Source organism: Opisthorchis viverrini, assembly GCF_000715545.1.
Source record: "Opisthorchis viverrini unplaced genomic scaffold opera_v5_407, whole genome shotgun sequence".
Classification (NCBI taxonomy): domain Eukaryota; kingdom Metazoa; phylum Platyhelminthes; class Trematoda; order Opisthorchiida; family Opisthorchiidae; genus Opisthorchis; species Opisthorchis viverrini.
Window position 1 is genome coordinate 10,566 of NW_008752064.1, and position 27,110 is coordinate 37,675.

The following is a 27,110-nucleotide window of genomic DNA, read 5'->3' on the forward strand; positions in this document are numbered from 1 at the left end:
ATATATATATCGGTTCTCTGAACATCATTACAAACTAATTCCTAGATGGCACCAAATCCTCCAGTGCAAAAGAGGCCACTTCGAACATCGATGTTTTTTTAGTGTTGTCAAACTTGGTCACACCTTCCTAGAAACTTGGAGGTACGTTGCTCCTCCTTCTAGCTGGGTATATCGATCTAATCAAAACTAGAAGAAAAATAGGAAAAGCATACTGGTGACTCATCCCTGTATTATCGTTTGACTGACTTTTCAGTGTTTATCTCCATCATATCCTTTGCAACCTTGCCTGTAGTCTAAAAAACAAATATTTTGACGCTGTTCAGGTCAAACGGCTCTCCATCATATCCTTTGCAACCTTGCCTTTAGTCTAAAAAACAAATATTTTGACGCTGTTCAGAGCTGTCAAACGGCACACAATCCTAGTTCGACAGCGAAGATGGCCAGGATTTCTTCTCAACCGGCCTCACTCCGTGGCTCAACTAAAACGGTAATCGTGCTCAGTACTGCTGACGGCCGATTAGTACCATGATTTTGATGTCTTGTAATGATGAGAACTTCATTCTGGTAGGATGATGAGAACCCGGAACGCAATGGGGTTTACAGGTCAACTGAAGAATACCCCGGATTTCCTTGATGTATACCAGAGGACCTAGCTTCCTCGCGTGGTCACGTAGTGACAGCTAAGAACTTGAGTAACCTATATAAAGTGCAAGGACGGACTGTACTTTGAATTACTTGTGCGAACGATCAACTGCCTCAGCTTGCATACCAGTAGTTGACGGCTTTGCTACATGTGAAGTTGATCAGTCGAAGCTCATTTTGGAAGATGGAGAACTAGCTTTAAATCCATAGGATGAATTAAAATCAGAATGGCTGGGTGGTCATTTTGATAGCTTTTGATCTTAAAGGGTGCACAAAATGCTTCTTCCCAGGTTACGCCTTACAATGGCGAAGTAAGAAGTGTTCCTTCCACTTTTGTCTAAACAGATCAAGTAGTCAATGTGGTACCCGGCCCGAAGTGTTTCCATACACAAATGATGACCCAGTGAAAAGAATTTTTTTATGTTAGTCCGCATTGTATACTAGAATATTTTTGTTGTCATGGCGGTGGGGGACTACACACTGCACTGGCACATGATGGGACTAGTTGAGATTACGCATGCACTCAGCAGCACGTGATGCCGTACATCGTCTTTTCGCTTCTCACCAATCTGCATCTAAATAGCATTAGGAATGGGTGACCGAGGTGCGCTAATGAGACCCATGCTACGAAATTCTGAAATGGGCGTCAGTCATGAGGAAAGGTAGGTGAAACGACAAGTCCAATAACATGGTCGGAAAGCGAAAGCTGACACAATCGCGCATTTGGCATCGGGTCGTCAGAATCAATGACAGAGAGACTTATGGTTTGGACAAAAGGGAGTTGCTCACGTGCCTACAGGCTAATCGGCCACCAAGAGAACCGGCCCAGTTGATTTGTCAATGACACACATTCTGTCACACATTCGAAAAGCCTTAAGCTGTGAAAGGAGAATTGCGAAGCTGTTCCACTATGCACTCGACTGTTTCACGTTTTTCGCCAATGTGTTTATTTGGCGTGCGATGTGACAACACTCATAGGACCTTAAATTTACTGTCTCCACAAGACAGCTTGAAGTTTTGTCGGAAAAATAGAACCTATATTATGATGAAAGTAATCATTAAATTCAACTTGCGGTCAGTGATAGTAATGTTCGAAACTATTTGCACCAAATTAGGAACCTCAAACGAGACCAAACAAGCAGATTCATTAGTCAACCCTGTGCCTTATGCTATACACTTCCAAAGACGTCCCGTGATTGCCACTACTAGTGGTTGGTAAGAAAATTGCATACCACGCCAAGGGAGCGATGTGAGACACAATTTCCAAACAAAACACCCTAACCGTTCAAATGAATAGCCCAACTCAACGAAAAGAAGCCAGAGGACAGCCTCGACTTCCTGATCACCGTTAGGGCACTCTGAGTACCTCGAATGAACGGTCGTTCTGATTCAGTTGCCCGTTGACCGATACCATGTAGATACTGTAGAGTACTGTGAGCACCTTCCAAGAAACAAGACTAAAGAACATCTTCCCTTTCTTTTGGCGGAGGACAGAATTATTCGGTTTGACATGTTCCCCGAAAAGTAATTCTTTACGGACACCAACCTGGGGTAGACGTTTTTGAATGTTGAACGTTAACCCATGAATGGGTGCAAATGACCGCGTCGACATTTCATGGCAGCACAGCCTTCATTGGGCGTGAAGTGGCATAATAAGTCTTGCAGATCGTCACCAAATGTTAGGTCTTCGTTACAAATTATACGGTAACCTGTTTGTTTCTTCTGTGATGTCTGTCGACCACTGTCGACAAGATTTCCTGCTTAGTCTCAAGTTGAAAGTGATCGCAGCTTTGTGATTTCTAAGATAAGCTCAACTCCAGCACAGAGTTGGGTCTGTACGTTTGATTCTTATTAGGTCTGCGATATCAGATTCAGTCAACTAATTCAGAAACCTACTAAGTTCACTCGTACTTATCAGTCACACTTAAAGTTTAGTTTTTTTTATCGGCTCATTCACTCATCGATTCCCATACTGAATGAATATAAAATTTGCCACAGACGCTACTGAACCAGTTGGTTCTCTGTGTAAACATATCTCCAGCAAATATCGTACCCAAGTGTTTACCATGGTTTGCAAATTTTGAGTACCATAAGTGATTGTCTTCAATCGTGCAATTCATATTTGTTAATCTGAGTAGTGGAGCATTTACAAGAGGCATTTGTCTGAAGATCTAGCACACATAGTTACATTAAAATCCACTGCACAGAGTCAGAATGTTTGAATTTCACATGGCTTCTCTATGCACCACGTTCAGTGGAGCTGTCTCGTCTGTCCTCGTTCTGATGAGCTCCCGGAAGATTTGAACGCTTAATGTTCCTCAAGGTATCAAACACCATCATATGCGGGTGGGGCTAACCATAATTTGTGGGCTGGTGTCAGAGCTCTGAATCGGTAACCCATGGGAATCGCATGGGACTCCAACCTCAACACACCGGTGATGTCACTCTGGCCAGTAATGAAACGCTTGCAACCGAATTATGTGGCCCGCAACCAAATAAATGGCAACCCATCGAACCGCAAGCTGGTAATGGCGTGATGAGGAATGAACACATACAGCACACGTAAAAAATGCAGTGAATAATTGACATCCTATAGGTTTTATGAGGTTATCATGAATACAGACAGAAATCACTGAGCTATGACAGAAACCAGCTTTACAACTACATAAAGAGAAAGGAAGCAGTGACAGATCTCACTATTTGTCTCCTGACTGGATCTCATTAATCCAATGGCTGACTGTATCACGTGACGAGTCTGAAGACATTCAACTTAATTACACGTGACCACTGATCTGCTACTAACGTAAAGAGTGAACTCATATGTATGGCAGAAAACCACAGTAAGAATCGACCGAACTAAATTTGCGATCTCTCCGTCACTCAGCAATTTGCTGATACCAATGACTATTAAACCAAAAAATGTTTCCGTAGCGAATATAAGGAAGAGAGACCAATAAGACATCAGGACCCGAGTTTAGAATCGTATACTGTATACTAGGGAAGGCTTAAACGTAAGTTCTCAAGGATACTGTTTGTTCGCTGGAGCTCGAANGGGTTTCAAGCATGTGCCACGCTACCTGACTGGGAAGTCCTGACTGGTGGGTCAATCGATCGCCACAACCAGGACAGTTACCGGGTCGTCGTTCGATGAGTCGGGCACACCAATCACATCGCTCAAATATGAACACGTTCGCCTGTTCAGATGCGTCCAATGTGCGTTGGTGGAGTAGTGGTCACACTCTCGCCTCGCATGTCAGATGTCCGGGGTTTAAATCCTGTCACGGCCATTGGATATGCACTGCTGATGAGCGCTAATAAGAGCGAAACTCGAGTCCCTTTGGTGTGGACTCACCGGAATAATTACGCCAGAACAGGAACACGGCCGTTCAAACGAGAGTGGCGTGGCTATGAACAAAAATACTTTGTAATAGCATTATAAGCACTATCTATATGTGTACTGGGATCCCCAGCAGCTGAGGCATTTATTCCGGTAAAACATACGTCTCATCAAAACCTGATAAATCCTGTTTACATCTACTTCCGGCGATTCCAAAAACTACCTTGTTTCACCGCATCGTGTATGAGAGGGTTGAAGAGGACCTTTTGTGTTTGATTAGCTATCACAGTTGGCTTATCAGGACTGACAACTGGCAATTTGTGGTTAGAAACTAAAAAGATGACCGCCTTCACTTGTGAACCCCCGAGCTTAGTGGAGCTGTTCCGATGGTTGTTGGTACTTGAGTCCGAATGAAAAAATTCCTGGGTCCCATGCGTGGGGCATGATTCTCAGACACATATCCATCCGTTGTATTCTCGTTTCATACAAGCGCATAGAGGTTTTACTCAGCTGCGTCTAGTTCGATTCACTTATAGGAATCAACCCTCTACGACACCGCTCACGTAGTCCAGCTTTCCGGCGTGGGACAGATAGAAAGACTTCGGATGACAGGCTTTTGTCGCATGTGAATAATTAGTTACAAATGATAATGCATAAAAAGCAAGTATCACCTTGCTGGTCAAAATCACTCCAACGACAGAGGGTAACTTGTTCGATACAACAGACGTTAAATGACGCACCTGCATGGATGCAGAGGTGTAGATGTGGTTGTAGGCAATCTTAAACACCAGTTGCCTTGTTGGACAGGTCTACTAGTGCGGTAATAGTTCTGGTATGGTGACAATGCGGAGTATAGGTACCTAGGATGCGTCACATGGTTGTTATATTGCTCGCCAAGCTGGATCGCGAGCTGTTTATTATCAATCAAGGTGACATCGTCATTACTGGGGTCACTTAACGAATCCGTTCTCTTCTGTCTGTGTCTGTGCAGTTTCTAGACAATAGCTAATAACTCTGAGATGATTGGTTAGTTCTGAGATGGTTTTCGCGTGGTTCGGTTGGTTCATTCAGAGCCTGTGTTGTGTAACAATCTCATTGCCTTGTGTATGTTGGATGCCTTCATTTCGACATCTCGGTTCCTTCGTTATGATTAGGTCGTTTTCTTCTTGTTTTGTGATCTGCTTTTTGATCGACTTGGTTGTTTGATTGGACAGACCTTAAATTTTGGTAGCTTTCTTTCTTTAGATTCACTGATCCGTTGTTTGTTTTCAGGTAGTTTGATGTCCTATGTGGTGCTGGGCAATACAGTAGACCGGTTCGATGTTGACGGGTTTATTGGTCATTTGTGGGGTACCGGCATACTTCCGTCCACATTTAGTTCTCTCGTGAGCAAGTATTTGGACGTCATATCACCTTCAGACCGACTAAGCACTTCAGGGTTGTTAGATATCCCTTTTATAAAATTATACAAGCGCAGACAGACGCTCAGAAATTTGCGTACTCAAACCCGCGCTGATGACGTCACATAAATCGCCAAGCTCGGTGAACAGACCAACAAACAATTTCTGGTAGCTTTGGAAGAGTGTTCTTCCGAAGGGAGGTTAACGAGTTGCTAAATTTTGGCATAGCTTTGTGACAAACTGCATGTGTGCATGGTTTGTGAAGGCCCTACCCAGTAGAATAAAACTACGGGTGTTTGGTTTTTCCCGCCCCTTTTTTAATCAAGTTGAGAAAATGTAAATGGACGAAAAAACACGATTTGAGGTAAAATGTGAACTGGCTTGAGCCGCTTACATGGGAACTTTCATGGATTTGTTTCATAGTGAGCGAAATTTCGTGTGTATCGACGTATACATCCATAATTCGTCTTCTAATTCTGTAACAAATGTCAGATCATTGTAATGTTGTTGAAAATCCACCGACAGCCCACGATCGGTTTCGCTTTTCTTGGGACTCATCAGGTAGGCGCAGTCCCCGGGTTTCCGTCAACCTTATGTTCTACTTGAGTTCCAGGTGAGTCTCTCGAAACAACCAAATTGGTTTGCAAATGAGTGTATATTCACTAATTTTGTGCAATTTGGTGTTATTTTAGACATGAGGGGATCTGTACGAAAACTTTGAGCTAAAAGACAAGGCAAAACAATCACAGTGTGGCACTGAGCGCATCAGGATATTTTGTTCTTTCCTTGTGAGATACTTATACAACGTGAGGTTCACGTTAAAAACACTTCAGCGCTTTTCTCAGTTGAGGTCAGACATACTAATAGTGTAATGTCGAAGGCTGATACAAATGTTTAAGGGAACTAAGGTGATTAGACTACCTATTATGGAAACTATTCTCCCTGTGTATGCAGGCTACTCACGTTGGACGGTGAGAAGATACTGGGCTTCAGTCACAGCGAAAGTTCCACTTCCAGCTGGAGTTCGAGCCACGGCAAAATACTTTCCCGTGTCCTCTAGTTTTGCAGCCCAGAATATGAGCTGGTGCTGAACCACAACTCCATATGGAGCACGTTTCTCTTTGAGCAGTTTATTGGTTTTCAGCAGTCGCTCAGTGGCCTCTGCACCGAAATGGCCCGAATTGGATAGGACGAAATAATCCTGACCTTCAGGATCTGAAGTTCCCGTGATCACGTGCTCACAGTGGAAGTCACATTTGACCTGAGTTCGTTTTCCAGAATCATTTTCCTTTAACCAGCTGAACTCTGAATGAAGAGGAAACAGACGGGAGGGGGTGGAGTTGAGTAAATGTAATTAAAAGCTGCGTCTACTGGTTCGTTTACAAGTAGCCAAGAAATTGTCAGAAAGTTCCTGACGGAAACCCCGCACAGATCTTCCTGACTATTGGGTAATCATGTCTTTTTGGTCCCTGGTACGACACCGATATCCAATCTTTGTTGCGCCAAAAACTATTGGACGTAATCAGCCCGGAATTCACATTAGAGCAAAGTTGAACTGAACAAGTTGAACTTTGCCTCCACGTGACACTATCCATAAGATCGATGAAACTTCGAAAGTTTTGCCACCACCTCGGCACTACTCCCTATTTTAGTTTCGTTAAGCTCTTGAATTCCAAATGAAATCTAGGGTATACGTGTTTTCGTCGACAAACTAACTGCCAATTAAGTTGCCTTTGGCGGGAAGTTCAAATGGTATTGGTGGCACCTGTCGTCTGCAGCTGTATAAATACGATGTGTTCCAATTTTTTGAATTTACTGGCGTTCACTGCTAAGCACACGTCAACGCGTTCTGTAACTGATCTGACTTTTGGTGAATATACACTCATTTGCAAAGTAATTTGGTTCTTTCGAGAGACTCACCTGGAACCCAGCTGAATCTCTCGTTTATGATGTTCTCAAGTAGAACATAAGGTTGACGGAAAATCGGGGACTGCGCCTACCTGATGAGCCTCAAGAAGGACGAAACCGGTCGTATGCTGTCGATGGATTTTCAGCAACCTTATGAGTAGTACATTACAAAGCTATACATGTATCGCGTTGTTTCAAATATCGTAGCGACTGAAACATGAGGCGGCCTGGTGCAGCCATTCAGTTGCCTGAGAACATCAAAAACGAGAGATTCAGCTGGGTTCCAGGTGAGTCTCTCGAAAGAACCAAATTACTTTGCAAATGAGTGTATATTCACCAAAAGTCAGATCAGTTACAGAACGCGTTGACGTGTGCTTAGCAGTGAACGCCAGTAAATTCAAAAAATTGGAACACATCGTATTTATACAGCTGCAGACGACAGGTGCCACCAATACCATTTGAACTTCCCGCCAAAGGCAACTTAATTGGCAGTTAGTTTGTCGACGAAAACACGTATACCCTAGATTTCATTTGGAATTCAAGAGCTTAACGAAACTAAAATAGGGAGTAGTGCCGAGGTGGTGGCAAAACTTTCGAAGTTTCATCGATCTTATGGATAGTGTCACGTGGAGGCAAAGTTCAACTTGTTCAGTTCAACTTTGCTCTAATGTGAATTCCGGGCTGATTACGTCCAATAGTTTTTGGCGCAACAAAGATTGGATATCGGTGTCGTACCAGGGACCAAAAAGACATGATTACCCAATAGTCAGGAAGATCTGTGCGGGGTTTCCGTCAGGAACTTTCTGACAATTTCTTGGCTACTTGTAAACGAACCAGTAGACGCAGCTTTTAATTACATTTACTCAACTCCACCCCCTCCCGTCTGTTTCCTCTTCATTCAGAGTTCAGCTGGTTAAAGGAAAATGATTCTGGAAAACGAACTCAGGTCAAATGTGACTTCCACTGTGAGCACGTGATCACGGGAACTTCAGATCCTGAAGGTCAGGATTATTTCGTCCTATCCAATTCGGGCCATTTCGGTGCAGAGGCCACTGAGCGACTGCTGAAAACCAATAAACTGCTCAAAGAGAAACGTGCTCCATATGGAGTTGTGGTTCAGCACCAGCTCATATTCTGGGCTGCAAAACTAGAGGACACGGGAAAGTATTTTGCCGTGGCTCGAACTCCAGCTGGAAGTGGAACTTTCGCTGTGACTGAAGCCCAGTATCTTCTCACCGTCCAACGTGAGTAGCCTGCATACACAGGGAGAATAGTTTCCATAATAGGTAGTCTAATCACCTTAGTTCCCTTAAACATTTGTATCAGCCTTCGACATTACACTATTAGTATGTCTGACCTCAACTGAGAAAAGCGCTGAAGTGTTTTTAACGTGAACCTCACGTTGTATAAGTATCTCACAAGGAAAGAACAAAATATCCTGATGCGCTCAGTGCCACACTGTGATTGTTTTGCCTTGTCTTTTAGCTCAAAGTTTTCGTACAGATCCCCTCATGTCTAAAATAACTTGAGAGTTAAGTCTGCTTTCTTTAAGTGTCCGACAATTGTAAGCCATTTCAGGAAGTCTGTTAATGCACAGAATGCCTTGATTTTTTTTATAAGATGGAATTTAAATCCTTCGTATTTCGTGGTTGCGGTTTTGCTGTCACATTTTCTGTGAACTGATAGGGAAGGAAATTCTGGCCAAAGTTTAACCCCACACACATCCAGATCCGTAAATCTTCATACGAACACATAAGTGAACCTACGGAAGAAGTGAAACCACCGATGAGCGAATACGAGACGAGAAAGCTTCACACAGCACTGAACCATCCCCGCAAAAAAACATGCGAACTTGACACGCCGTAAACGTAACATCCGAAGTAATTTTCGTTGCCTAGGCAACATTATCCCGAACATAACATCATTACTCTGTCTCATCGTGGCCGTGAGGCGAGGGAAAACCATACCTACTGCATTTTGTAACCTGTCTTGTTACGTTACAATATTTGACACAAGAAAACAGCATTAAAGTGTAGGCGTGAAAATGGCTGAGCAAGTATCTTTTCGTCCAGGAAAATGTAGCGATTATTTTCACCCTGAAATTTTAATCTACCTCCAGAAAAGACCTTTTGTTATTGCAGTCAGCTTGTGTTGTTTAACGGTATTATTATACTTAACTTTTCCATAAAACCATCAATTACCACACAGTATCCCCCCATAGTAAATCGATGAGTTATAAAGTTTCCTGTCAGAGGCGCCGACTATTTATAGGATAGTTTGTCGGATAAACTCACTTGAGAATAGATGCTTTAAAACTTGAATATTTCCCAATAACCAAATGTTGTTGCAAACGTCCTGTTGATGTACCTCTGATTTAAGTCTCCTTCATATTTTCAATCATCTCCCTACTTCAGCCGCCTCCAAATGGCCCATTCACCCCAAGCACTCCCCCGATTTCACTCAGCCCTTGGCGATTGTGCCCCCCACCGAAGCTCGGAAAACACGCTGCCTGGAACTAATGTGTACCGTAGCCAGTAACCCAGCTCCCCGTTGTTTATTTTATCGGAACAATACTCCCATTCCTGTGGTCATCATGCCACTACTGACCAACGAAGATGATAAACAGGATTTATGTCTGAGTTCATTCTCGCGCAAGTTCACAGTTGTTTCCTCACCAGATCGGGACGCCAAAGCTCCGATGTCCATAGGTTATCTGCGAAAGTTGTTTTTGCGGATAAACAGTCCAATGGCAGAAGATGCGGCTACCTATACATGTCGTGCGTGGAATGTGCATGGTCGTGTTGAGACAAGCATAAACGTCTCTTCGTCAGGTAAGTAATTTACTTTTCAAAACTATTCCCTTAACAGGATTTCAAAGATACTTCGTAGTACAAATGAATGTAATGCCGAAACAGAATAACTAAGTCCTTTTAAGATGGGGAAGCGTAGCCGCTTACTGCAATGATGTAGTAGAAGGCTCTCTTTCATGTATGGCCTCATTTTCCTACCTAAATCCTGAATATTTTAAGCTTGGGTTTTCTCGGCATAACTGATACGGGAAATGCCGCCCAAAGGTTTGATGAAAGGTTGATTTTTCAACACACTGAATACTGAGTTAAAACAACGCGTTGAAGTGGTCTTGATTAGTCGGAGAATTTACAGCCCTATCACTTTTTTGAGCAGGTCTACTCTCATCCTTGAGCAATGATTCTGGTGAGTCCGAACCAAAGCAATGTGCCAAACTATCCCTCCTTTTGGAGCTTATCCGCGGTCGCACCGGGTTCGAGACTCCTGACGTCTAATATGCTAGACGTCTGTGCTGTCAATTTTCCTGTTGGCCAAATTTTTTGGTAGTAAATGGATTGATTAGATAAACAAAGTTAGAAACCCGGTGCGACCAGGGAAGAACTGTGATAAGCGCGAAACTTGAGTCCGCGCTTCTTCCTTTTGGCATGGACATGAGAACGACCGTTTACTCAAAAGTGATGTTAATTCAAACGATGATATATCCAAACTATTTGCAAGAACACAAAATAAGCAGTCAAGTGAATTACTATAAATTTAGGGAAATATGCAGTAATTATATCGTCTCCAAAATCTTTCCATGACTTGAGCACTTTGAGATGTGATGATAAAACACTTCGACTCCATCTGTCAACTATACCGATTACCCCCTTGGACTGGGATTTCCCTCAAATGTGCATTTAGCTTACAGCTTGGATGTATGAGAATCTGTTCGTTATTGAATTGGGACAAGATTTATTTTGAGGAGTTCCGGGCCTAAATCAGCTCAAAGACTGTTGAAAATATTCAGTGCCATGTGATGTATGATAAGGAATTTTTATTAATTATAAAGTCAAAAGACAATGGTGGAATAGGTTGTTGTAATCCGACGTTTCGGTTGCCTTGGTCGACCATTCTCAAGGATTTCTACAATCAGCTGAATATGAGCAAAATGCAGCGACATTTGGGTCCGCTATCGTGTCTTACGGTTGGTGCATCTCTGTGATCATTTGGCAGTCAGATTTGGTCAGCGTGCGTGGGTATGTGCGTACGTGTGATTGGTGTGCACTCTGACTAGGTTGTGCTTCCGTTTGTTGTTGTGCCGGTTGTGATGCGTCATTTTTGAGATCCTTGCTTGACATTTGGTTACTACGGCTCTAAGGTATGCAGTAAGTCCAATCCAGATGAATGGGATGCTGGCATCACCACTCCGGTTGATGCAAGGATGCACATTGATGCATAAATCACAACACACGGTGACGGAACCAAATGTCGCTGCTTTGACTCGTATTCAGTTGATTGTAGAAATCGTTGAGAGTGGTCGCCCACGGCAACCGAAATGCCGGTTTATAACAACCTCTTCCACTACACTGTGTTTTGACTTCATAATTAATAAGAAGAATGATCTTGTTTGTGGAACCATGGTCTCGATAGTTCATACTATGTATGATGAGTTCTACGGGTGTATTTGTAGCTTCTTCAAGGTTTGTGAACACTATGGTTGACCCCGTCACCTGACTATGGATGACTACCCATACGATCAGGTTGACGGAAATGCTGTGGGAACAGTCCTTTATAGAGGAACAGTAACTGTTCTGACCAAATCGCATTTAAATTCGACCTCAGCTTTGAACTAATGTAAAGTCATTCTATAGCGACCAGACCTCGAAATCCATTTCCATGGGCTCCTCTCTTCAAAGGAATCAACTAACGCGGGTGAACATGGACAAAAATATCTGCCAACGAACTCCGAAGGAGGCTGTTTTTTTCGACTAAAAGCATACGAGCAACCAGGCAAATGCCGCACGAATACTTTAGTTTAGGTGGCGATGAATCTGGAGTGGAAATTCCCGTAAACATAAAAATGTCGGTTGGAGTTAGATTTCCTGCGTAAAAATCTCGTCTGTTCTGTTTTATTTCCCGCCTGAAATACAGGTCATGGAAATTAAAATCAGTGATCTTCGTCAAAAAGTATGACTGTCCGCTTTTTGTCTTGGTCCAAACACCTCTCTGTTAAAGGGTGCATGGTCCAAAGGTCCAAAAAAGCTAGAAATATTAGAATTTCTCAGTTGCGTGACTTTGTTGAAGGTCTCTTAATATTTGCTGGATGGAAAGTTTTAAAGTACCAATGTGATCGGGCCACAGTTGACTCCAATAGCAATGCACACAAATTTTGTCAGGTATCCATCGTCCAGACATCGAAAAAATGCCTGTCACGTATTTTGCACAGGCCACAACCGAAAGTTGTAAATATAAGACACATTGAGTCATCACGCTACTCAGTGTGGGCAGCCTAGTCACTGGCAACTATTGGTGCGCAGTGCCTAGGTAGTTCGTTGACAGCTGCTTGGAACGTGCCAAACAACTCGTAACCATTATCAGTGCGTATGAGGCTACGACAATAAGAGGAAATAGCAAGCTTTTGGGTCCTTTCGGCTAGCAGTAACGCTTTCTGATGTTAAATTTGGAAGTGTTCCAGTTTGGCGAATACTTTGTACAAGTCCTCAGAGTTTTCAACACTAGGTTGCCTGGAACTTACAATCGTACAGAGCTCATAATAATAGCCCGATTCTCAACATCCAGAAGTCTTCACATCCCGGGATTTGAGAGACACTTTGACCCGGAAGTTGAGCCTCGCTAATCACAGGGTTCAGTCGGCCAGAATGCTTGGAGGGTCGCACATGCTCAGTAACCCTTAGGCACAGAGAACACTTACAAAAATCGTTCATCTCGAAATGGAGTCTTCGCGATTGCTTTCCAGTCATCCGAGCCACTGGGAGGATGGAAGTTGCCTTGATAGCCGAGGACTCCGTAGCCTGTGAAGAATATCTGATAAAAGACACTTCATGGAGTTTCCTGTTACATGTTGTGTCGAAAGGTCCCCTCAGATTCTGTCCGGCGATGCATTTTAAGACATTGTACGACGTAGTGAGATCTGCGACGTGACAGTATGTATACAACTGCCAGGCTAGACCGGTGCCATTTCTTTCGAAAGGTTTTACCGCACTGAAGTACGGTAATTGCGAACCATTCCTTGTTTTTTCTTCTGTCTTCCGACACCACATTTCACTCAGGTACGTTTTAGCGAGTAAAGTTCTCACTGCTTCTTTTTTGATAGATAGGCAAATTTTCATTGGGCCTCATGCCAACACCGAATTACATCAAGTTCATATCCCAAAGGGTTCGCAAACGAGCAGTTCACTTGGGAAACGAATTCCTGACCGATATCCTCGTGGTGAGCGTGCCCTTTTTTGTGCGCTTCAATGATCCGGGAAGTTTAGTACAAGACAGCAGCTGGCACAAACCTGAACAGAAAATGAATAGAAGAGGATAGCCAAACCAAACAAGCGGTTGCAGGATCCACTTCCCAAAAGAACCGCGGTAAAATGCCTGTCACGTATTTTGCACAGGCCGCAACCGAAATTTGTAAATATAAGACACCTTGAGTCATCACACTACTCACTGTGGGCAGCCTAGTCACTAGCAACTATACAAGTCCTCAGAGTTTTCAACACTAGGTTGCCTGGAACTTACAATCGTACAGAGCTCATAATAATAGCCCGATTCTCAACATCCAGAAGTCTTCACATCCCGGGATTTGAGAGACACTTTGACCCGGAAGTTGAGCCTCGCTAATCACAGGGTTCAGTCGGCCAGAATGCTTGGAGGGTCGCACATGCTCAGTAACCCTTAGGCACAGAGAACACTTACAAAAATCGTTCATCTCGAAATGGAGTCTTCGCGATTGCTTTCCAGTCATCCGAGCCACTGGGAGGATGGAAGTTGCCTTGATAGCCGAGGACTCCGTAGCCTGTGAAGAATATCTGATAAAAGACACTTCATGGAGTTTCCTGTTACATGTTGTGTCGAAAGATCCCCTCAGATTCTGTCCGGCGATGCATTTTAAGACATTGTACGACGTAGTGAGATCTGCGACGTGACAGTATGTATACAACTGCCAGGCTAGACCGGTGCCATTTCTTTCGAAAGGTTTTACCGCACTGAAGTACGGTAATTGCGAACCATTCCTTGTTTTTTCTTCTGTCTTCCGACACCACATTTCACTCAGGTACGTTTTAGCGAGTAAAGTTCTCACTGCTTCTTTTTTGATAGATAGGCAAATTTCCATTGGGCCTTATGCCAACACCGAATTACATCAAGTTCATATCCCAAAGGGTTCGCAAACGAGCAGTTCACTTGGGAAACGAATTCCTGACCGATATCCTCGTGGTGAGCGTGCCCTTTTTTGTGCGTTTCAATGATCCGGGAAGTTTAGTACAAGACAGCAGCTGGCACAAACCTGAACAGAAAATGAATAGAAGAGCATAGCCAAACCAAACAAGCGGTTGCAGGATCCACTTCCCAAAAGAACCGCGGTTCGTGCTCGTGAGACTTACAGGGCTAGCACGCTATAGCAGCCGCCAAATGAATTCGAACCCAACAGAAGAAAAGTCTTGGGGCAAAATCAATAGTACACAAATATGAATCCCACAGAGCTATGGAAATAAAAAAATACCTATCCAGCTAGTGTGTGGGGTGAAACTTGTTGGCTCAAGCAGGAGAGTAAAGGGGATTGAACGCGAGTTCTGCTTTTTTCACTATCCTAAGATTAGTCAGGGTCATGGACAACAAGCTGTGTAAAGAAATTTGGGGTAACCAAGGGATTTTGAAAGGGGGCTGAAGTTCTTAAACCTCATTTCCCCTTCTTTGCCTTGGAATTCGAAGCAAAAGACAACATTATGCATCCCTAGTTGATTGAAACAGAGATTCAGAATGCTTTGATGTGGCTTTCATTGCAGTTGTCCATGGTGCTGGAAAATATGTTTATAAAAGAGAGATGAAGTTGACAGCTTCATCATAGGTCATATTGTTTATTGCGATGCGACATGAATTTAGTCGTTGTGCCTTGGTTTCAGCTTATTTGAGTTACAATATAGTCGAAACTTAGTGTTCGGCTCATTCTCACCGAGCTGACCTCTAGTAGCCTTAATATTAACGGTCTCGTACAACAGTCACTTCCATGGCAACAGTGATTGATGTATGTCGACAGCGCCCCGAGTCAAACTGTATACAAGCAACCGTGGGTTCTTCTAAAATCTCAACCGAGCGTTTTCCTCCTAACCTCATTCTTTTAGGCGTTTGTCTATTTAACTGCCACCCCACTGGCCACGTCGTACTGAATCACGCGCCAAGAGTAACGTGACTACTGAGAAAAACTCCTAAAATTACAATTGCGAAGCGTCTAGAAATCAGAGAATTCTATCCCAAGACTGAATTTCTAGTTCTTAGTTATTAAAACTGATCACGATACATGGGTGAAGTGAATACAGGTCATTAATGAGTAGCACAACGGTGCGAATCACATAAGTCTCCAATCATAATTTTGAAGGAAACTTTTGAATATGGAATAACAAAACCGGAAGTTGGCCGGTACGTTGTTTCGATTGCTTTAGCAAACTCATCGCCTACTATCAGCTGAACGTCTGGTGTATGCGGCAACAACAAGACACATAATCGATGTTGCGCCATGTTAACCTCGATCTATTTCGTTTAGCCAGGGCTTGATCGTCATCGCCTACTATCAGCTGAACGTCTGGTGTACGCATTAACAACAAAACACATAATCGATGTTGCATCATGTTAAGCTCGATTTTTTTTCGCTCAATCAGGACCTGACTGGATCGTCAAGGTCTAACTCACACGGAGCAAAGATATTTTACCACGAATCCTTTCCATACGTGAGTTTTCTCACAGTTAGACCAAAACAAATCAGCTAAAACAGTACCCAAGACAGCTCGCACAATAATCGAGTAAATGACACTTTATATTGGAGATACTTTCCCAACTCATTTGACTGCGGCTCCATCCACTCTATCCCTAACATTTCTATCAATGCGTGTCTACCGAAAAATATGAGACAAAATGATGAGGCAAAGCTTCTTATTCAACGTAACCATCAGGATTCCTTTCGTACTGAAGCAATGTAATCCGTCCATTTAATTGAGATTCTCCAAAATTCTAATCAAACCTTTATTTAGTCGTGACAAACGTTGTCCAACTAGAGGCCTTCGTCCGGACATACGCCTTTGATCCTGAATGTCAGCAAAGCAAAAACGCGCGTAAATAGCATTAAACTGATTCTAACACTTAAAACTTCTCAGCTTCAGCTTTAAGTTGAAAGAATAAAAAGGCATACAATCGGTACTTTATGGAAGAGGCGTCAACACCAATTGTCTACCACCTGAATAATTAGACTCCTTTGCTGACTTACATGTTATTGACATTTAATTTTCAGATATACAGAAAGGGACCTCATTACGCCTCAATGGTTCCCTCCCACGAGGTAGTTTATCTCAAAGAATTGAACAAACGCAAAACGGTGTGCTGAATTCCGCCAAAGAAATTCAGAAAACCGCCCAGACAGTAAGTTGGAAGTTAAACCGAATTACACCTCTGTATTTCTAGTCGGGAGGCCGAAGCGCTTGAATAAAAGTCAAGCATGCTACTTACCAGCCACCCATGGTGGTGATCTTTAATGAGTTACCTCATAGGTTACCTTTTTGCACATACTCTTTCGTCATTTTTCTCATAGAACAGGAAAACTTTGCGCCATCAGACTCCAAATTTGTTGCTGATTATTCAGTTTCGAGCTCTGAACCTAATCAGAGCACTTACTTGATAACGTTACGGATTTCAGGTGCTCAACGATTCCAAATATATTCACAAATCATACTCATTAGATTAATATTCCTAGTAGGAATGTAGTTGACCTTCAGTGAACAAACTAAAACTTGTTTTTTGAAGCGTTAGATTAGGTCAGACATCTAGTCCGAAACAGATGTGTATCACGTATGGACGTGACACACTACTCATTAGGTTACTGAAAACTCTTCGAATCTTATATTGTTTCAAATAGGACAATTAGATGGAACAAGTTTTCTTCATCCTTCGTCAAGTTATGCTGTCCTTATGAAACCTCTGGACAATCAATTCCTCTAACGGTAATGCTGTGGGGTTGGAGCAAATGTCACTTTTCGCCCACTGAAATGCATATAAGCCGTTTGAGAAGAAGAGACCTTAACTATTTCTGGTCATTAATCTCGGCTGACAGCTCTGCCGAAGAGCTTCTACAACCTTGGTGGTCCAAATACATAAAGGCTGGGCTGCATTTTGCTTCGACCTACTGTTTTTAATCAGGCCATTATGCATTTCCTTGCCATCTCCATCTGAGCCTCTCTTGACGTATCACGAGAGGGACCCAAACCGATACCGATGCATGGATATAGAACCATGCATACTTCAGATTGGCTTGGTAAACAGCATTTTTACGTAACGGTACACAGTATTTTATATATTGTATTATACGTTACGTATATTATATATGGTACATAGTATGGCTCATGGTATGCACAGTACACATAATACAATGAGAGTGAACGATAATAACGAAGTTATTAATTGATTAATAGTCAAATTAAATAGCCTCCGCCTTACACACAAATGAAACTTAAGTGTACAGAAACGTTGGAAAAGAAAAGTTGGATAATCATTATACAAGCTAATCAGCTCATAAGCTAGACCAAACAGCTTTATAATCAACAGTAGCCAGATTTAAAGAACAGATGGATAAAAAAGAAGATAGACAAGATAATAGAAGGGGGCCTACAGGGTTGCTGAGGGTTAGCTAATAAGGTGACCATCCGACTGTCCCAAATCCTGTAGAAAATCGCAGATCCATCGTGGCGATAGTTCTGATCGGTTAATCAGGCCATTATGCATTTCCTTGCCATTTCCATCTGAGCCTCTCTTGACGTATCACAAGAGGGACCCAAACCGATATCGATGCGTGGAGATAGAACCATACATACTTAGATTGGCTTTTGGTAAACAACATTTTTACGTAACGGTACACAGTATTTTATATATTGTATTATACGTTACGTATATTATATATGGTACATAGTATGGCTCATGGTATGCACAGTACACATAATACAATGAGAGTGAACGATAATAACGAAGTTATTAATTGATTAATAGTCAAATTAAATAGCCTCCGCCTTACACACAAATGAAACTTAAGTGTACAGAAACGTTGGAAAAGAAAAGTTGGATAATCACTATACAAGCTAATCAGCTCATAAGCTAGACCAAACAGCTTTATAATCAACAGTAGCCAGATTTAAAGAACAGATGGATAAAAAAGAAGATAGACAAGATAATAGAAGGGGGCCTACAAGGTTGCTGAGGGTTAGCTAATAAGGTGACCATCCGACTGTCGCAAATCCTGTAGAAAATCGCAGATCCATCGTGGCGATAGTTCTGATCGGTTCGTTCGTGAGTATGATTGCGGTACGAGTCTTGGAAGATTAAATATCTGAAGTGCAGCCAATTCAGAAGTTTCTGAGAGCCAGACATCGACAATCCTCGATCGGTTCTCTCAAAACCGACAGATGTACACCCGATAACACCCGATATTTGTTTTGGATCCTAAAAGGTGTGCAACTGCTTCACTGATGATGATCTTGTGAAACCACACACTTGGTGGGTGTAACGAAAAACGGGAAAAATCCGTTTGCTACACATTTCTCCCTCACGAATTGGTGCCAGTGCACGAAGTCACGAGAGGAAAAACGATTAAATTCGGCGCTGAACACATTCAACTTGTCCTAACCGGATATGCATCAGCTCGACCTTGGCTTTTCCCACAGCTAAGGTCAATCATCAAGGCTCTGCTGAAACCCTTGTAGACTCTAGCATGTTATCACTTTTGTATATTTGCCATTTAAGATCGTTTACATATAGGTTCTGCTGTTTTCGTTATGCCAACAGCTGCTGATGTCGGTGTACTCTTGTTTTTGCCACACTGGTTGGCATCATTACCCTAATGAAGATCGGTTGAACTGAATGATTCTGCAACAGTAATTTTTGGCCCTGCTATCCAGTTTGACTGTCTCAGGCTATTCGACTCAATTATGTGATCAGGCTGGTACGAATATCAACACTCAGTATGTGCCACTCTTTTCAGGCTTGGTAAAACTTTTGGGCTTAACTTTCTCATGTTCGCTATTAGTTGGAAACCCTGCATTAAGCTGATCGTCATTGGGATGATGGAGCTAGGTTGCGCCTGGTGTATTTGGTAAAATAGTGGCATAACCACGAGATTGAACCCTTGTCTCTGATCGATAATATCGATTTTTAACATTCGAGAAAGTCTTCAAGGGTAATCTTCGTACTTATACTTCATTGCTCCTTTAAAAGTTGCAAGACCTACAAAGGCAGATGCGTTTCATCGAGACGTATTTGCGGTGGGTGTGGATTGAAGTAAGTGGGAAATACAGTGGTGTTCGGGAGATGGCTGAAAAACACTTTTTTCGAAGGGAATTGCACGTGGTTTCGGTTGTGTGTTGCATTGACTACAACATACGCATGTACTTTGTGTTCTATGGGGTCCGTTTCATGAACCAAATGCCCTATGAGTTTGCCTAATAAGATATTCCCGAAAATATCAACTACGGGAATTCCGTGAACGCCAGATTCGACCAGTCGCACCTGGTACACTGTTTTTCATAGAATAACTGACCAACCTTCACAAACTCTCGTCACCAGTTTCAGCTTATTCGTCAGGGGGCTATATAAATCAGTTTGGTAAATTTTGCCATCTGACGAAGTGCTTTAGGCGTGAGAATCGGTTTTCTTTGTCATCTCATCTAATATTTGCCAACTGTTTCACCAACTGCTGAGGTGCGTTCGGTGATGCTTCAACCTATTGCCGCCGGACAACCTGCCAGTCTCTGGGCTTGACGGTCACTTTTTTAAGATTAGACGTATGCTTGAGATATAGACTGGTTACCTCAAGAGATCATGAAGTTTACAAAAGTGTTTTCGTGGACAAAAACTGCCCAGATCGAAACCTCACGAGTTGCTAATCAAATACTGACTAGCTCAACGACCTAAGTACTCACGAAGCGCTTATTGAAAGCTGAAAAACTGGCATCAGCGGTATTTTCGCATGCCTGTGAACAGGTTTTCGAACAGGTTTTCTTTAGTCTGGTGGCTACCAGAGAAACCCCATAGCTTTTTAAATCATTGAGGCGAAATCTGTGTACATGGTCTTGTGTGATTAAAAACCCAGTAGACGATAGAACACCCTACTTTTAGGTTTGTTTCTATTGTGCTAAATTTCGAGTTGAATTAAGCCGTTTCTAAGGCGAGATTTACGTTTCGGTTAACGGATTAGCATCTTTAGTCTTTCCACTACATGAATGCAAGTTTGCCTCCGGTGGTATCTGAATCTAAACTTATCCAAAGATGCACTATTTGTTGACGACCGATCGTTTCAAGCGTTCCATGATACTCGAAGACCACTTTGAAATGACGGGTTTATTCTCATCATCAGAAAGCCAGTCCTCTAATGCCGTACTACCATGTCAATCTATTTGGATAAAAGCTTACAAAGGTAAAAAGAAAATGAGGCATGGAGGAGGGTAGCCAAACATAAACATCAGAAGTGCCCACATTTCGATATTCCGCAGCTGGCATTCACTGCTTTCCGTACGTCTCGATTATTGACGAACGACTAATTGAGCCTCAATGAGGCCAACTCTGCCTACTCGCTCATTCATATTTCTGGCAACCACAACAATATCTGAGCCGTAAGCCGATGCAACAAGGCACTCAGAGCGTTGTAAAAGCCTATTTTAAGTGTATCGGAGCTCCGTTCTGTTGGGGCGCGGGCAGATACGATGAATAGACAGTGGTTATCGGCATGTTCATTGGTTACACTCACGTAAGTTGCCTAACATAATTCACAGGCGCGACTACTGTCGGGTAGCCATACAGCTCGGTGGCTAAGAACAATGCCAGCCCCGGCAGAATCAGCCAAAGCGGCTTTCGGATCACCTAAGGCGTCCAATCGCGAGGGAGAAAATCGATGGGAAATCTGTTGAGGTATTTTAAAATTCCCGAGCGGCGAATTCCTAAGTGCCACGTCTGGCCTTTACATTCGGATCACCTAAGGCGTCCAATCGCGAGAGAGAAAATCGATGGGAGATCTGTTGAGCTATTTTAAAATTCCCCAAGCGGCGAATTCCTAAGTGCCACATCTGGTCTTTACGCCACCTGGTGAATTTCAGGTGTTGGATCGCCCATTTCGGTGCGAGTTTTAGTTTTCTCCGCGGATGCCAACATTTGATGATTTTTTATTTGGCACAGCGACTCGTTCGACAAACTTGCTTGAATCATGTGGTCACTTACCTGTACCTACGCTATAGTGGTCTGTCGCCTCACTCTTCGGGCGTTCACATAAGGATCCAGAACGTAAACTTCCTTTAGGAGCCCGTAATTAAGTCTTTCAGTGACTGAGTTGTTTGCACTTTAAAACCCTTTGTTTTGCTCTGAATTGTGAGAACCCTTCACGCAGACCTACCCGTATTTTCCTAAGTCAAAATCTGATATCTTGTTGTAGCAACCGAGCTCAATATAGTGGTTATGACACCAGCTTACAGACGGGAATGTTCGTTTGCCGAACCCAACCTCAGTTTCGCGAGTGCTCCTGTCTAGGCTTGAGCAACCTGATACTGTCCCAGCTCTCGTGTCTCCTTCCGTTGATATGGCAGCTAGGCGCCGGAAGGGTGCCACATCAAACCGTTTGATTGATTGAACCTTTAAGTGAATATGTTTTATCAGGCCACTTCATATTTCATTTGGTAGGATATTCGTGATATCACAATATATTTTCATAAAGGAAACAATTCATATGTTTGCTGANCAACCCTCTTCGACTCTCCACGACAGGTTTTGACCTTGTTGGGGAACAGCAAGTAGACAGAGTTCCCAGGATTATAAGCCCCAAGATGGGCGAGAGTTTTCGGAAACCCTGTGAGTAGTTCTCAGAAACAAATTAACGCGGTGGTTGATTAGTACCGTAAAGCCAATTAGTCAGAAAGTTTACACCTATGGCTGTATATTCGGTGGACCAATCAGAGCATTCGGAAACGCTAAATGTGGGTGCAAAATCACTATTTATCAATGTCTTTCTTATGTAAGAACGTTGCTTGGCTGTGTGAATAAAATATTTAAGAAAGTGTTCAAGTTAACATTCCGGTGCATGTTCTCAAGAACTTTCTTGTGCTGTGTACTTAGAACGTTAGTTGCAGACATCCATATCCCACAGACACTGTGATGAAGTGACTATGATGTAAATACGTCCGGGTTCACTAAATGTTTTCGCGGTCAAGATAGAGAGAGCGCTAAATGATTATATACCAGAGCAGTATTTCATAAGCTGTGTGTCCGCGGGATACCGGTTCGTCCAGCTTCTCAAAAGCATTCATTTGAATCTCACAGTAAACTGATGAATATCTCCTTCTTCAGCACACAACTCAGCATAGGTAGGCCTAGCGGATGTGTCAAACCTGGCGTCTCGCCTAAGCCCTAATCATTTGCATCAGAAACACAAACTTATCACAATCCTGTTCTCCTCTACTTTGTACATCCCCTTTGACTAAAGCTGAAATAGAGCTCCTAACGTGTACCCTGGATCAAAACGGACGTGGTGAATAATTCATCAAATGGTAAACTGAAGAGAAGCGAGAACTTCCTAAATGTCACAGTGCATCTTAAATGGCTGAAGTTACACCGACTTCCCATCAGACGGAATAAGCCATTCTCTAACAAGTGGATGTCTAGTGTCAGCTCCAACAAAAGTGCGCAAAGCTGCGGCAATCCCGTCCCCAAATCTGATTTAAGGATTACAACTGTCTTCATTTATTACAGAGAAAATATCAAGTGTAGATCGCATTGAACGTAACTACTGAGAATTCCACATCTATGTTGGGTTCTTAATATCAAGAAGAGGGAGCGGGTTCCCCTTTGAGTCCTGACGGAATTTCGGATTATTCGAATAACCGTATGCTTACGTAGTCAACAGCTGAGAAGTATCCTTTGCTTGCACACCACCGTGTTAACCTGACCTCGGCGTTAAGCAATGTGTTCAGTCGCATAATTCAAGTGCATTCCAATTCGCTGAGGTCACTGTAATCAGTCAATTCAAGCCCTCAGTTTATATCCCGAAGAAACTCGACTCAGCTTTTAGGGTACCTTGGAGTTAACGTGAATGTTGCTTATTTTCATTAACCGATCAGTCCGTTTACATGTGGCTATTCCCCATTCTGTATAGACTTTAAAAAGTTTGCTTCCTCGCTCCAGAAAATTCTATATTGAACAGCCAATACGATATCCAATACATGAAGCCACCATTTTCTGACCTATAATCATGTTTTTAAGCATGAATTGTCGTTAAAAAGAGTCAAGTTTGCTACCTCAGTAGTGATGGGCAGTAAAATTTGCGTAAACGTCAGGTGACCTTCCGAAATCCGCACGAAAGATGACATCATTGGAATCGATTATATGCGTCGCGGCTCAACTGGGAACCATATTTTTTGGCCAACCAAACCAAATTACGTATCCGCCAGAAAACATGGTCGCTCAGTTATTTCAGCAGGTACACAGAGAAGCTGGCTGTGGTTCTTAGTACACTATCCTTAGAACAGATTTCGATCGATAGACTGCTTCATAAGTCGCTTCGATGCTCGCTTGGAGCTTGCGTAATAAATCCAAGCTGCGAAAAGCTGTGCACAAAAGCAACCCCTACAGAGAGTGGAGCTCAGCCGGCCGTCAGCGACTTCAAGGCAAAGCGGACGCCCGTTATGTAGTGCCAGACACCGACCTGACCGTTAAAATTTGTGTAGAGAATAGTAGATAACCCACACCAAAACGACGAGTATTCGGTTCTTTCACTTTTAAATAATGTTTGCTCTTTTCATAATGAAACTACTCACAAGGTTGCTGAAAACTCTTCGACAGCCCACGACCGGTTTCATTTTTCTTGGGACTCATCAGGTAGGCGCAGTGCCCGAGTTTCCGTCAGCCTTATGTTCTAATTGAACCCGAATGGGACTGTTTTCGAGAAATACACTGATGCGCTAATCAATTTGGTCTTCACGAGAGACGACTGAATCTCCCATTTGTTTCTCGAAAACAATCTAATTTGGGTTCAAGTAGAGCATAACACTGACGGAAACTCAGGTACTGCGCCTACCTGGTGGACCCCAAGAAGGGCGAAACCGGTCGTGGGCTATCGAAGAGTTTTCAACAACCTTCTCAGTAGTTTCCTCTGTGAAAATATACTGCGATATCTCTAATATCATGCCAACTAAATCATGAGGCAGCCTGTGTACAGCACTTTCAGTTGTAGAATATCATAAACTAGAGATTCAGTTGAGTCTCTCGTGAAAACCAAATTGATTTGCAAATGAGTGTATTTCTCGGAAATCTTTGCTCTTCTTCATCGAGTTCACACATTTTTAGTAAATAACTTGAGATCTGTTTTTCTCATTCTACGGGGTTGCAGCATGTCTACCGAACTGACTGGTTTTGCATGGAAAAAAGTTTTTTTTCAGTTGGTACGCATGCCTTAGCACATCCCAGAGAATGCAGGTGTCATTATCACCCTGTTTCCTCGCCATACTCTATCCACCATAAAAACTCAATTTAACTGTTATATTCAATAATGTGTTGTGCATCCTGTTTATGGACAGGCAGTTGCCCATGCCTAATATATGCCTTCTGGTAGTCACCGAGTGCGACTGCACCAGTTTCACCGAAATCTGGCAGGAAATACTGAAATGAATCGCGCCTTCAAATTGAAGTCTTGTATGTACACGCACACCAGAAATCCTCCAACGAAACGTTAGTGGTTTGTACGGAAAACTGTTAAAATTAGACAGTAAAAAACTATGACGTATCCAAATTTTGCCCTTGCTGCATTCTCACTTCTTGGCGCTGGCCCGTGAATAACAATGTCGCTGAATCCTCAGCTGCGATAATTTACAAAATAAAACTTGTTAAATATAGTGCTAAATGTTGGGAACCTTTAATTTGTGAGGTTGAAACAATGCCAAGGTTTGTATGGACAGTCACTGTTATTGTGGGTTTACACATTGTCTGAGAAAATGATAAATATACGCACGCTTGCACACTGGTAGTATAATCTGCCCTTCCAATTCAAACCAACAATCCATCGACTTGGGGTATTATTTAACCCGCGAAGCATGGTTTCACATCCAGAGTGCAAGCTATGTATAACGGTATACTCTGATCTTGCAGGACAATGTCCCCATTGATTTTGCAGACCCCGTCCTAGTTTTCGTGCTCAAGCCGTTATATGGGCAGTTGGGAAGTTGTTAATGTCCATTATACCACTACCTAGTTTGGACACACTAGAGGAACTTGTTCAACCTAAAACCAAGACCAGTCAAAGGCAGCCTTTCCTTCCTTAGCTGAATAGCCAGTCACAATGACATCAACTGCAAATTCTCAAATGGGGGCCACGCAACCGTGAAAAAGTCCAGCGCCTTTGCTACTGCGCTGCTTGTCTCGGAAATGAAAAAGGTTTTAACATGTATTGCAGTGACGCTTTATAGGACTTCTCTCTCACTAGGAGAATTACGCTTGTTTCGGCGTCTTTTTCACACTGCAAACAAGAAGTCAGGAGGATGAAAAAACGGCTATGTTCCAGCGATAGTCGCTATTCTCTTCTGCTCACTTAACATCGTGTAAATTTGAAGGTAAAACCCTTCAAATATTTTGTAGTTCCTCGTTTTGACGGACGATATTATTTCTTATTCGTAGTGGAGCCTCCTTCGGGGATGTAATGCTATAAACCATTCAGCCACGTGGCAGGGTGGTGAATGATGTCAGTTGCTTCTATCAGTGCGTTCGTTGATCTGTATCGCAAGGAATAATTGCGTTTCCCGTCTTGGATACCTCTACAAATGAGTGTACAGTAATTAGGGTTATGGCGTATAGTTTAGGGTTCAGTTAGCAATCTGGTGTCTGTTGTTTACTCGAACAGGAAACCTCACACGATAGTCATAATCTTTCAGAACATACACGCTTCATTTGGTAATCAGTCACACAGATGTCGGCCCGAGACAAATTTATGTCTGAAGCGTGATTGTTATCCTACCGATAACTGGATGATAGAAAACCAGAAAATAAAAGCACGAACCCATTGACTAAAAGGATCAAGACCCAAGGCAACCGAGATTCTTTGTAGCAAATTCCTAATTTAGCAACATAATGCCTTTTTAGAGGATGACCTGAACCACTTAACTTCAGAATTAAAACCCAAACGGTAATGTCTAATTTTATTCGTCCCTTCCCGATTCCTCTAAAAAATTTCTTTTGTACCCGAGAAAACTTTACAGTTTTCTCTCACCTTTCAGCATGGGGACATCCTTGGACGGTATGAGCGAACAAGTTCCGGGGAGCCAATGTCACCTCTGAGAAGGTAATCGCTGCAATCCTTGTATATTAATTACCCCCTAAAATACAAACTTTCCGCTTCTATCGCAGAAGGAAACATTCGTGTTATTGCACATAAAGATTCATCTAATTAGTACAGGTCAACATCTGATAACAACATAAGGAACGCCACACAAATGGTACTTTAATAAGTTTTATACTAACAAACCAGTGGACACCCGCCATAGAAACTTTTTCTGTCCTTGTGAGGTTTTGAAAACACTTGTCTGCTCATAAACAGACTGCTAAGGGGACACGCAACTATTTGGTTTGAAAGTTTCTAAGCTCTAAGCTTTCTTAGTCACATCATCATCATCATTGTCAGGTGTATTAACTGCAATCTTGTCCTACAGTGGTTGTAGCTGCCGCAATTTCGTTCACGATGATTTGGGGGGGAGGGGGAGGTAGCTGCGCATTGCAGGCGGGAGCTGATAGAGTGGTGCGTAAATTCA

At 42.7% G+C, this 27,110-nt stretch overlaps 2 protein-coding genes across 2 annotated transcripts in view; one reads left to right on the plus strand and one right to left on the minus strand.

Moving 5' to 3' along the window:
* The window catches only part of T265_15248 (hypothetical protein), a gene marked incomplete at both ends in the record, with an annotated part of 46,533 nt that overhangs the window by 7,628 nt on the left and 11,795 nt on the right, over positions 1 to 27,110 (plus strand). Inside the window, 3 exons of the mRNA XM_009177247.1 lie at positions 8,190 to 8,531; positions 9,702 to 10,118; positions 16,586 to 16,713. Coding sequence (XP_009175511.1) covers positions 8,190 to 8,531; positions 9,702 to 10,118; positions 16,586 to 16,713 — 887 coding nt within the window. The remainder of the gene's footprint in view (positions 1 to 8,189; positions 8,532 to 9,701; positions 10,119 to 16,585; positions 16,714 to 27,110) is intronic.
* The window catches only part of T265_10779 (hypothetical protein), a gene marked incomplete at both ends in the record, with an annotated part of 2,800 nt that continues 195 nt past the window's right edge, over positions 24,506 to 27,110 (minus strand). Inside the window, one exon of the mRNA XM_009177248.1 lies at positions 24,506 to 24,635. Coding sequence (XP_009175512.1) covers positions 24,506 to 24,635 — 130 coding nt within the window. The remainder of the gene's footprint in view (positions 24,636 to 27,110) is intronic.